Here is a 12,863-nt window from a genome sequence, read left to right on the forward strand (position 1 = left end):
TATAACATTGTATTTCATACAAAGCAAATGTATTATTTAAATTTCCACTGCAGCTAAACATTTAAAAAAGTGATAAATCGTCTGTTTTCATAATGTTGCAACAATTTCATAATCATGAAAAGCTGAAATATATTAAAAAGCACTGGTAAAGCTGGGACTAAATATATTTAATATGAATTATTGTTTATTTTTCTTTAGGTCCTAAAGCACACTAAACCAAAGGAATCCATCTAAGCACAGTTGCTGCAATTTTAAAATGTGTGCTTTAGTTATACATATCCAGATCCAGACAAGATACATTAATACATAAAGTCTCTAATGTAATCTGAATGAGAAATTAATATCTTGTAGAAGCCTAATAAATACATAATTTGACTAATGAAGTATAGAATTGTCCCTAGGCATTTTTTTTAAGTTATCATCATGATCAGGACTTGTTTTTGTTACAAAACTCTTATAAAAATGTCCATGCCTCTTGGTAAATACAGTAATGCCAACTCGTTTTGTGCAAAAGTGTTTTTGTTTTGTTTCATTTTCTTATTTTATTTGTTTATTTTTTTCAGGTCGGTGGGTGCGTCATTACAGAGATTATTTAGCTGATTTAATCAGGGGAGGAGGGAGGTGGGAGGGGAGAAATAGGTCTACCCCTCTCTCAGATCAGATGAAAAATATGATTTGTTTCAGTGAAAACAAGAAGGACAGCCATGCAGAAATAAAATAGACCTTTCCATCACAAAAGTAAAATGGTATCCCTTTGATTTCCCTTTGAAGTGTAGGGCTTTTTAGAGTGTACTGTCATCAGTCAAAATCAGCTGAAAGGTACTACCTTTTTCTGTCATTTTTTTAACATTCCCAGGACCCTTCATTAAAATTGTAAAAAGCCTAATTACTGATTCGTCCCCCGCCCCCTCCCCACCACCCCCTATGTAATAGTAACATTTCTACAGAGGAAAGGAAACAACACCATAGTACATTAAGGTCAGAGAAATTAAAGGTAACACTAATTCCTATACCTTTAAAGAGTTTAAATATTGTTTATTATGTCCTGGAAAATCATGGAACTTGCTTTTTTGCATGCCTTCACTTAACATCAAGTTACAGCTGATTGAGAAATCTCCATCTCACCAACATCACTCTGTATGTCTATCTAAGAGAATGTCAGTGGGAGTCTTGGGTTTGTTTTCTTCTACAAATACGTTTGTAGAGCATCAACAGGACTTCAAACAGAGTGCAACTGACTCCTGAGTCATCCCTTATCAAAGAGTTTTATATAGACAAAGGGTTTGGGATTTTCTTATCCTTCAGCATGCTGAAATAGATCATGAAGACCAGTTCCATACATTTAACCTTATGCAGTACACTACAGCTTTTCTGACACAAGGAGGAAATACAAAATGTATATTAATAAAAACTGCCCTGTTACAGCTCAATGGTAAACCACTAACACATTCAGCTCACAAGAAAAGATATTAGAGAATCAAGATAATGTATCATCAAATCATTACCTTGAATGTCATTTTAAAACCAAAGTCACATTTTATATGGAAAATGGTTCTTCTCAAGTGCAACCTTTGCTCAAACATAAGTGTGTTTGTCCTAGGAGGATGGATTGATCACGAACTGTGTTTCTTTGTTCAGCCAATTGTTTCCATTGATTGATCATATTAAAGGGTATACCTCCAGGTTCAATCCATAGTATAGCACATATTATTCTTATTTAAATATACATTAGAGTTTTGTTTGAACTGATCTCACAGGTAATTCATTTAACTAAAAACGTAGTCAATTAGCAACTGAATGAGGGACGATAGATGTTTTTATTTCAGAAACTAATTTGTAATTGTAGTTCAGTGTTAATATACATATGATGCTTTTAGACTGATCGAGAAATGCATCTATCAAGTGTTGTTTCGTTTAACTGTGTGGTGAGAAGAAACACAGATAATCATAATACAAAATGTAAAACAACACAAAAGCGTTAGTGACTCTGCTCTCCATAATAATCTGTTCTTTGCTTGTTTATCATTTACTGGTTTTATAAGGCAGAATGTATACTGCTTTATGTGCACATATATACACACACACACACACTCATACAACTACTTTTTTTTCTTTTAATTACTATCCCCTGACAACTAAGGACATTGTTAACCTGACAATACAGCTGTAAACAACACTGTGTTCCCTGAATGAGATGAATGATGCCAGTCATGATCCAGCAATGGAGGACCATTAAAATAATTGCTCCTTTGCTTAGGGTTATCCTCAGGGAAAACTCTCCATTCTGTGTACACACATTTGGCAGGTCTGCCTCATCTGTTTACCATGTTCATTTTGACAGGCTTTTGTAATGATGCTGGCCACATGGAACTGAACTTTATATCAATTGAATGTGACAGGCAGGCAACGCACTCACCAGTGTATACCAGAATCAGGGAGACTGGAGCATTCGTAGCAATTTTCGGACAGTGAAATGAGATGGGGATATTTAACTGGACAGTTGAAATGGCCTGATTCTCCAATGAAATATCCATGTCATTAACAGACTCTCATCTCAAATACGCTCAAAATAACTCCTAAAATATCTGTCAGGAAACCTACAGCAAAGCTTTTGTGGATGTTTTCTTAAAGGATTATAGCTTTAAAACTTTCTTTGGATGGTTGTAGATCATTTAGTTACCCCCTACCCTCTATCCCCAGCTTACAAAGGCATATTGTTTTTTTTAAGATGTATTTCTGTAGCTGAAAGGCGTGGCAGCATTTCGGTTGAATATTTGCATCCTCTCCCCACGACATGTTTCACTGTCGTAACTGATTTTGCATCTGCACAGCCCCTTGAAAAATATTTAAATTTAAAAAGGGATAAGATTATGCTAATGATGTGTGAACTCCATGGGATCTCAGTTTTGTCCTGTGGAGTGAAACATCTTGTGAATTAGGTATTTGCCCCACGAGAATAATCATTTGTGTTTTTCAGAAACTAATTAGCTAAAAATCCTCCCAATATAAATGGCTTCTTCTTTGGGGTTTCGTTCATGTAGAATTATTCTGAGAAGGGGCATTTTAAAATACTGTTTCAATTGAGGTATTTTGTGAGTTTTGTGCCCTTATTTGTGTTAAATGCAAATTCAGAACAAATCAGAGCAACATTTTTTAAAGTCATAATCAGTAAGAGGTTTAGTACAGTTTTATTGTAACAGACATTTGTGAACAAGAATGAGTGTGGGATTAACAATTAACTGAAGTAGCAGTTCATGACCTTCCTTATGGTCCCCCCGAAATTGTAAATTATTTTCTATGCTGAAACGAGGAAGCTACACTAGATTGTGTGTTGTGCATTATTTGTATTCAAAGTTTTCTTTGAGGCTTATTTAATATATTCCAACTCTGAACTGGAGTTGAGATTTTCTGTTAATTTCCTGTTTTTAATAACCATGTTAAAATAATCCCTGAGGGAAAGTTCTCTGTTGATCACTGTGTCTATTACCTACAGAAAAAGCTTACTGTTCCCACCTTTGAAAACAAAAGAAACATAACACTAATGTCTTACTGCATAACTTATGGGACAGAGGTTATTTAATAGCCATTTTCAGCATTCATCTCACTATATTTAATACATTCTCTACCTGTGAATGGAGGAAACATTGTATGGACAGAAGAAGAGATAAGCTAACTGAGCAAGAGGCCACTGAGGAGTTCCTTTGTGATCAATAATTAACTTGTAATGAATGTGTTTTTTTCCCAAAGTTTGATATTTTAATTATAGGGTAAAAAAAAAAACACAAAACTACACCTTGTCTTAAGAAAATTAAGCCTTGGTAATTACGATTAGAACAATATCATACAATGTATCTGATAATATCACATTAAAAACTATCTTCTGTCTAAAAAACATTTACGTTGATAGTAAACACTGCAATAGAGAGTTTTGAAAACAACATAAACAAAAGTGTCTGGAATGGAGAATTATGCACAAGAGGAAAGAGATAAGAGCTAGACTAAATAAAAACTTTGACCCACCCATGAATCGCAAATTACATTGTACCATATCATGCTTTATAACAGATTTATAAATAGTAGAAAGTGGCTTCTAACAATTTGTACTCTGCGATCTGCGGGTTGGACAGTTTTTAAGTGGTCTAGACCTTAATCTTTGAGATAATTGTCAGGAGGTCCAGTGAGGGACAGAAAATGAGGAGAAGGTGGTGTGGGAATTGTAGTCCCAAAGTGTGAAAGTTGAATACAATGACAGAAAAATAAAAACAGAAGGCTACCCACAATGACAAATTAAGCCACCCAGCCATCTATGGGTTATATGCAGCACATACTGTAATTGGTTTGCACTCTGTGATGCCCTGTGTGTTTTGTAGCCATATACAGCTCTGGAAAAAATGAGACCACTGCCATTTTTTTCATCTCTACATGTATGGCAGCCATTCCGTTGCAGTGTCTGTTGAATTCCAACACAGACACACCTCATTCTACTGAATGAGCTACTGATTAGTTGATCACCTGAACCAAATCTTATTTAACGAGGAAAAGTATAAAAACCACTGCTGTGGTCATCACTATCCTCTTGAATAGGACCAGCTGGATGGCAAAAACAGTGCTAGTAGTAGTAGTAATCAAAAAATAACAAAAGAGTTGAAATGGAAAGTTTTGAGTGAGGAAAAGAAGGGTTCAATTCTGGCTTTACTGGCAGAGGGATACAGTGAGCGTTGGTGAAGAAACCCTCTTAAATTGACGAAAACGGAAGCGCAGGAGCAAATGGTAAAGAAGTCTTTTAATCAGGCCGGCCTGGAAGAAAACCAGAGTGAACTCGTGTTCAAACAGCTTTCTTACAGATCTCTTCCGGGTTTTACATTTTATACACTAGTAAACAAAAGTTGAATAATGTCCAATCAGATGAGGTCAGTGTCCCGGATGTGCATGTGGATTGGCTCAGCCCTCTGCTTCTCTACTTCTTCTTCCTTCTTTGGAGTGTAGGGGGTGATGTCGCCGTTTCTTCCGCAAAGCATTCTGGGATGCGCAAAGGACTGTGGGGGAGAGAGTGGTTCGACGTGTTTTGCACGTGGAACCAGACAAAGAGAAAAGTGGCTGTGCAGGGGGAGGGAAGAGTTGTTCCATGTATTTGATACGTGGAACCAGAAAATTGGGTTTGCAGGGGGAGAGAGACAGACAGACAGAACTGTACAACAACATTTTATATATTCCATTCAAGGAAATATATATACATATTCATATACATTTGAATATTTATGCAGAGCTGATATGTCATTTATTGTATTTAAATTTGACAAGACCTCAGGTCTTTCAGTTGGGTTGTTTCCATCCTTTAAAATTCAAAGACAGCTGTTCATCAGAACAAGATCAAGCGGCAGACATTGTGGACAACAAAGCTACAGAATGGCAGAGGGCGAAAACAATTCTCCACTGACCGGGATGACCGCCAACTCATTCGAATGTCACTCAACAACTGTAGCATGGCATCAAGTGACCTACAAAAACAATGGCAAACGACAGCTGGGGTGAAGTGCACAGCGAGGACGTTTCAAAACAGGCTCCTAGGGGCAGGGCTGAAGTCATGCAAAGCTAGAAAAAAGCCCTTCATCAATGAGAAGCAAAGAAGTGCCAGACTGAGGTTTGCAAAAGACCATAAGGATTAGACCTGAATGTATTTGGACCTGGACTGGAGTAAGGTCATCTTCTCTGATGAGTCCAATTTTCAGGTTTGCCCAACACCTGGTAGTCTAATGGTGAGACAGAGATCTGGAGAGGCCTACAAGCCACAGTGTCTCGCACCCACTGTGACATTTGGTGGAGGATCGGTGATGATCTGGGGGTGCTTCAGCAAGGCTGGAATCGGGCAGATTTGTCTTTGTGAAGGACACATGAATCAAGCCATGTACAAGGTTGTCCTGGAAGAAAACTTGCTTCCTTCTGGTCTGACAATGTTCCCCATCTCTGAGGATTGTTTTTTTTCCAGCAGGACGATGCTCCATGCCACACAGCCAGGTCAATCAAGGTGTGGTTGGAGGACCACCAGATCAAGACCCTGTCATGGCCAACCCAATCTCCAGACCTGAACCCCATTGAAAACCTCTGGAATGTGATCAAGAGGAAGATGGATGGTCACAAGCCATCAAACAAAGCCGAGCTGCTTGAATGTTTGCTCCAGGAGTGGCATAAAGTCACCCAACATCAATGTGAAAGACTGGTGGAGAGCATGCCAAGACACATGAAAGCTGTGATTGAAAATCAGGGTTATTCCACCAAATATTTATTTCTGAACTGTTCCTAAGAGAAACATTAGTATTGTGTTGTTTAAAAAATAATATGAACTTATTTTATTTGCATTATTTGATGTCTGACAACACTGCATCTTTTTTGTTATTTTGACCAGTTGTCATTTTCTGCAAATAAATGCTCTAAATGACAATATTTGTATTTGTAATTTGGGAGAAATGTTGTAAGTAGTTTATAGAATAAAACAAAAATGTTAATTTTACCCAAACACATACCTATAAATAGTAAAACCAGGAAACTGATCATTTTGCAGTGGTCTCTTAATTGTTTCCAGAGCTGTGTATATACAGTGGCTCAGTGTGGGGTTGGACACAGCGTCCGGGCTCAGGAAACACAGAGGCAGGGTACGGTGAAAAGACGTGCTTTTACAGTTGAACAAACCCAAAGACATACAAAAACATGAACAAAACCCTAGCTCCTCTTGAGCCTAACTAAACACTGACACAGGTCCCTCTCTTCACAAGTAACTAACATAACACAAACACACCCAGCAATCAGTGTAAATCCATAATCCAAGCTGCAGTAAAAGTCCATAAATACAATCCATCATGGTTTATTCCAATCCTACTCCTTCCTTCCTTCCTTCCTTCCTTCCACAATTGCTTGCTCGCTCCTACTACCAGGCTTTCCTCCTTCCTCTCCTCAACCAGCCATGGAGGGAAAAGTGGGTCAGGTGTTCCCCTTGGTATTTTTCCTCCTCCGGGGTCCAGGGAGATGCCACCCACTACGGCATCACAATATATGTGTATATATATATATATATATATATATATATGTGTGTGTGTGTGTGTGTGTGTGTGTGTGTGTCGACATCTTCTGAATGTATTTGTGTAAATAATGTTTTAACCTGAAGTCTCTAATGTATGGCAAGCCAAATAATCATTTAGAGATATTTCTAAATGATTTGCAGATATCTCTAAATCACTTAAAGATATCTGCAAATCATTTAGAGATATCTTCAAATGATTTCCTGTATTTTGGCTGAGATTATCACTTCCTGTTTCCTTATTCAGTTACATAGAAATGAATGGACAAGTTAACAGGAACTGATAATCTTGGGCTACATACAGGATGTCATTTGAAGATCTCTCTAAATGATTTGCAGATATCTCTAAATGATTTGCAGATATCTTTAAATGATTTAGAGATATCTGCAAATGATAATTTGTAAAGTTACGACCATAACGAAACCAGCTGTTGAAGCATTTCTATAAAAAAACACACATTTTATGTTTTCCTAGTATTTTGCCAATGAGGCTACAACTGTAAAAGTTTAATTTAAAAAGTTTATTTATTAAAAAGATCCAGAACAAATAACTGCTACAACACCAACATACTATGAATACTTCCAAGGTTAATGTTTAGGTTTACAACATGTCCTTGAGGCAAAGTGAAATAAATTTGACTGTTGGCTCCTCTACTCTGGAACACTGTAAGCTATGGGCTTTTGATTAAAAAATAAATGGTATGAGGTATTTGCTGACTTACTATGAATTCTCTGTCACTGATACAGTAATAATATAAGGCTGGGTATTTCTTTCTTTTTTTAATGTAGCTGAGCACACAGACTGGCAATTTTCACATTGTGACAGTTGCCATCAGTATTTCTTCTCATATTTCACTGCAATTGATCTTCATACACATTTCAATGTAAACTGATAATACTCTTAGCACTTTGTCTTGTCTAGTACTTCAAACAACGATAAACCTATGTTTCTGCATGTGAACACACTCAAGCTTAAATTCCAACTAGAGGTTGTCCAAGCTTATCAGAACTGGGGAGAATCACTGATAAAAAGCAAAACATCTTTAGAAAACACAATAACTATTTCAGAGGAAACATTTGATGCAATGATATAGATATAGGAACAGAAACTATTACTTTACTTGGATGGTTCCTGTTACTTTTCCATTTCCAGAAATACAATAAACTCATATTTAAACCTGAGGTATATGCTCAATTAGATTTTGTGCCTAGGGGCTCCTTATTGGCTCGTTTGGTACAAGCCTTCATTCCGAGAGAAGATTATGTTCTATTGCCTGGAGGTTGCAGGTTTAAATCCTACCTGACAGAAATTGTGATTCCCCCATGGCTTTTTGCATTCTTTTTCAAGATGCTGGGGTGGTGTGGGGTATCTTTGGCTTACCTGCTTCTAGTTATCTTCTAGTGGATTTAGAAGAAGAAAAACTACTTACAAGTTGTTTCCTAGTGTTATTTTATATTATCCAATATGCTCATGTTGTGAAGTGGTGTTTTTTAAATAGTTTGTGGGGGAAGCAAAAAGTCAAGGCCTTGAAATAACTTCCCATCTGTATGTGATGTCTGATTCATTATACTCTTTACCTCCACTCAACTACTCCCTTACAGCAAGTTCTGCAATGATGTTCTGATATTCACTTTCTGTCCTTGTTCCCTTTCAGACAGTAACTTCATTCTTGCGAACGCTCAGGTGTCAAAGGGATTCCCAATCGTTTACTGCTCCGATGGATTCTGTGAACTGACTGGCTTTGTGCGGACGGAAGTCATGCAAAAGAGCTGCAGCTGTAAGTTTTTGTATGGCACAGAGACAAATGAGCCGATAATCCTTCGCATTGACAAGACCTTAGAGGAAAAGAAGGAATTCAAGGGGGAAATCATGTTTTATAAAAAGAATGGTGAGTTGAATCCCTTACAGGTATACAGATGTGTGCCACATCATGAAGCACACAAACTGCTATTTTGTAAACTGTTAATTAAAACTTCAATTTAACCACTGTTTCTCCTTGGAGATAAAACATACAATAAAATCTTGAATGCGGTGGTTCATCAAGATAATGTAAATTAGAATAATCAAATAAGAATAATCAAGTTTCCCATCTGGTAATCATTGATGGATTATTCGTCTATAGATATCAGAACAAATACTGTTAAACTCAACAAGTCTTCATTAACTTTATGTCAGCTGAAGAATTAATGTTGCCATTTATCTTTTCTCCAGATACCATCAATTTAATTATTTCAGTCATCAGTCATCTGGATGAGTGAGGCTTTGGGGAATATGTCTAAAGCACTTTCAAACTTTCATTTCCAATTACCATTAATTAGTTTTAGGAAATCTGTTCACACATTCTACTGTACATTTATGGTCAATAGTGGTAAGTCCAAATACGCCTGTTTCTTTTCTGTTTTCCAGATATGTGATAACATTTGAAGAACCAAATAAAAATATAATCCATGTCAGTCATCAGAAACTCACTTTTGCAATCACTAAGTTAACACACATGCTGTATTAGCATCTAAATCTGCTTGTTTGTCCTGACTGCATCAATACATATGTAAAAAAAAAATGTAATCTATAGATCATAGATAGTATTATTATAAGATCAATCATTAAGCTTTATGTTCCCATTCAAGCTATCAACTGGAACTTTTATCTTAAAAACGATTGATTTGAAGGGATTTATATTCCCACAACCTGCTTGTAACCTCAGAGTTACAATTGCATCAGGCCAGACTGGAGACTAATGTCTCCATTTTAAGTGTTTCTATTTTCATTCACATTACTCAAAATGCACTCCGATTAAATACAGAATAAACACTCGAGACATAACACTCGAGAGCTGTTACAATCATATAGCATCTGTGCATATAATAATTTTAGTGAACTCAAAGAGGGCCATTTGTTTATTATTATTATTATTATTATTATTATTATTATTATTATTATTATTATTATTATTATTAGTAGTAGTAGTAGTAGTAGTAGTAGTAGTAGTAGTAGTAGTAGTAATAATAGTAGTAGTAGTAGTAGTAGTAATATTTCCATCAAAGAAGTATGGAATTCTTACTGTAACAAAGTAGTTGATCTTGCAAGTCTCTACAACATTGCTATTTTTTTTCTTCAATATTAAGGAGGTTAAGCTGGTATCAAACAATGTGCCAAATAACACAGTATTTTTAAAACATCACAGCAGGTCTTCATCATAGACTGGCAGCATTCCAAATTGTCAATTAAACAATTTAGTTGAAATTATGAAGGTTAAAAACAATAAATACGAGTAAATTACAATTCCAAAAATGTGGGTATTACATTTTAAGAAATTTCTAAAATAGAATACATTGTCTGATATTTTTTATATATTAAATAGTATATTGATTTATTTATTTAAATACAAATGTGAGTTCCTCTTTGATTTAGAAGGGTTTGTAGGTAGACATTATGTATCTTTTTCTTCATATAATCATGTTATATTATATTTTTAAAACAGTATGTATGGAGTATGACTTGCTGGGTGCTCATGATTTTGGGCACGATGACATGGCACTGGTCATCACTTTCACGGGTGATTGATTGGGCATAGCATTGAATGATGGTGTTGGCTAGAGGTAGCTATGGTTCTGCCTATAGGCCAATTATCCCTTACTGACCCTATATATATATTTTTTTTATATGGTCGCGATATATGATCCTTATATTTATCATTTTCCAAAATTGAGTCCATTTTCAAATCGTATTTGAAACATATGGAATGTATTCTTATAAATGTATTTAGTCTGTAATCCATATACAGTGAGGGAAAAAAGTATTTGATCCCCTGTTGATTTTGTACGTTTGCCCACTGACAAAGAAATGATCAGTCTATAATTTTAATGGTAGGTGTATTTTAACAGTGAGAGACAGAAGAACAACAAAAAAATCCAGAAAAACGCATTTCAAAAAAGTTATACGTTGATTTGCATGTTAATGAGGGAAATAAGTATTTGATCCCCTATCAATCAGCAAGATTTCTGGCTTCCAGGTGTTTTTTATACAGGTAACGAGCTGAGATTAGGAGCACTCTCTTAAAGGGAGTGCTCCTAATCTCAGCTCGTTACCTGTATAAAAGACACCTGTCCACAGAAGCAATCAATCAATCAGATTCCAAACTCTCCACCATGGCCAAGACCAAAGAGCTGTCCAAGCATGTCAGGGACAAGATTGTAGACCTACACAAGGCTGGAATGGGCTACAAGACCATCGCCAAGCAGCTTGGTGAGAAGGTGACAACAGTTGGTGTGATTATTCGCAAATGGAAGAAACACAAAATAACTGTCAGTCTCCCTCGGTCTGGGGCTCCATGAGATCTCACCTCGTGGAGTTTCAATGATCATGAGAACGGTGAGCAATCAGCCGAGAACTACACGGGAGGATCTTGTTAATGATCTCAAGGCAGCTGGGACCATAGTCACCCAGAAAACAATTGGTAACACACTACGCCATGAAGGACTGAAATCCTGCAATGCCCGCAAGGCCCCCCTGCTCAAGAAAGCACATGTACAGGCCCGTCTGAAGTTTGCCAATGAACATCTGAATGATTCAGAGGAGAACTGGGTGAAAGTGTTGTGGTCAGATGAGACCAAAATCGAGCTTTTTGGCATCAACTCAACTCGCCGTGTTTGGAGGAGGAGGAATGACCCCAAGAACACCATCCCCACCGTCAAACATGGAGGTGGAAACATTATGCTTTGGGGGTGTTTTTCTGCTAAGGGGACAGGACAACTGCACCGCATCAAAGGGACGATGGACGGGGCCATGTACCCTCAAATCTTGGGTGAGAACCTCCTTCCCTCAGCCAGGGCATTGAAAATGGGTCGTGGATGGGTATTCCAGCATGACAATGACCCAAAACACACAGCCAAGGCAACAAAGGAGTGGCTCAAGAAGAAGCACATTAAGGTCCTGGAGTGGCCTAGCCAGTCTCCAGACCTTAATCCCATAGAAAATCTGTGGAGGGAGCTGAAGGTTCGAGTTGCCAAACGTCAGCCTCGAAACCTTAATGACTTGGAGAGGATTTGCAAAGAGGAGTGGGACAAAATCCCTCCTGAGATGTGTGCAAACCTGGTGGCCAACTACAAGAAACGTCTGACCTTTGTGATTGCCAACAAGGGTTTTGCCACCAAGTACTAAGTGGAAGGGGTCAAATACTTATTTCCCTCATTAACATGCAAATCAATTTATAACTTTTTGGAAATGCGTTTTTGTGGTTTTTCTTGTTGTTATTCTGTCTCTCACTGTTAAAATACATCTACCATTAAAATTATAGACTGATCATTTCTTTGACAGTGGGCAAACATACAAAATCAGCAGGGGATCAAATACTTTTTTCCCTCACTGTATTTATGTATAGGTTGAAAATATATGGTGAAGTTAATTTGTGCAATATATTTTCAACAGGATTACGGACTAAAATATATTTTAAATATACAAAAACTGTGCCAAATTTGCCAAATGAACAATATGGATTCATTCCGTATGGGATCAGGGCTAATGGCTGAAATCTCTATTTGTAATTTACACCAAAATATCAAGCCAAACACAGTCCTTCACTCATGCTATCTTGTTATGCTTAGTAGAAAAGTAAATCTCACACTACAGAGTAATCTCATCATAACCCTAATCCTAGCTACATTTTGCAGTACAATTCCCGGCTCACACTAGGGTTATAGGTTTAAGATTAGCATTCTACTGAGTAACCTTAAATGCATACTACACAGTACCTAAACATCAAGTGGAAAGCATGTAATTGAGACATATATA

General features: G+C 37.0%; 1 protein-coding gene across 1 annotated transcript in view; it reads left to right on the forward strand.

Annotated features, from left to right (window-relative positions):
- Positions 1 to 12,863, forward strand: part of kcnh8 (potassium voltage-gated channel, subfamily H (eag-related), member 8) — a 56,673-nt gene that overhangs the window by 15,211 nt on the left and 28,599 nt on the right. Inside the window, exon 2 of the mRNA XM_066714565.1 lies at positions 8,728 to 8,961. Within this exon, the coding sequence (XP_066570662.1) occupies positions 8,728 to 8,961 (234 nt within the window). The remainder of the gene's footprint in view (positions 1 to 8,727; positions 8,962 to 12,863) is intronic.

The sequence above is a fragment of the Amia ocellicauda genome, chromosome 10 (assembly GCF_036373705.1).
Source record: "Amia ocellicauda isolate fAmiCal2 chromosome 10, fAmiCal2.hap1, whole genome shotgun sequence".
In the NCBI taxonomy this organism is placed as follows: domain Eukaryota; kingdom Metazoa; phylum Chordata; class Actinopteri; order Amiiformes; family Amiidae; genus Amia; species Amia ocellicauda.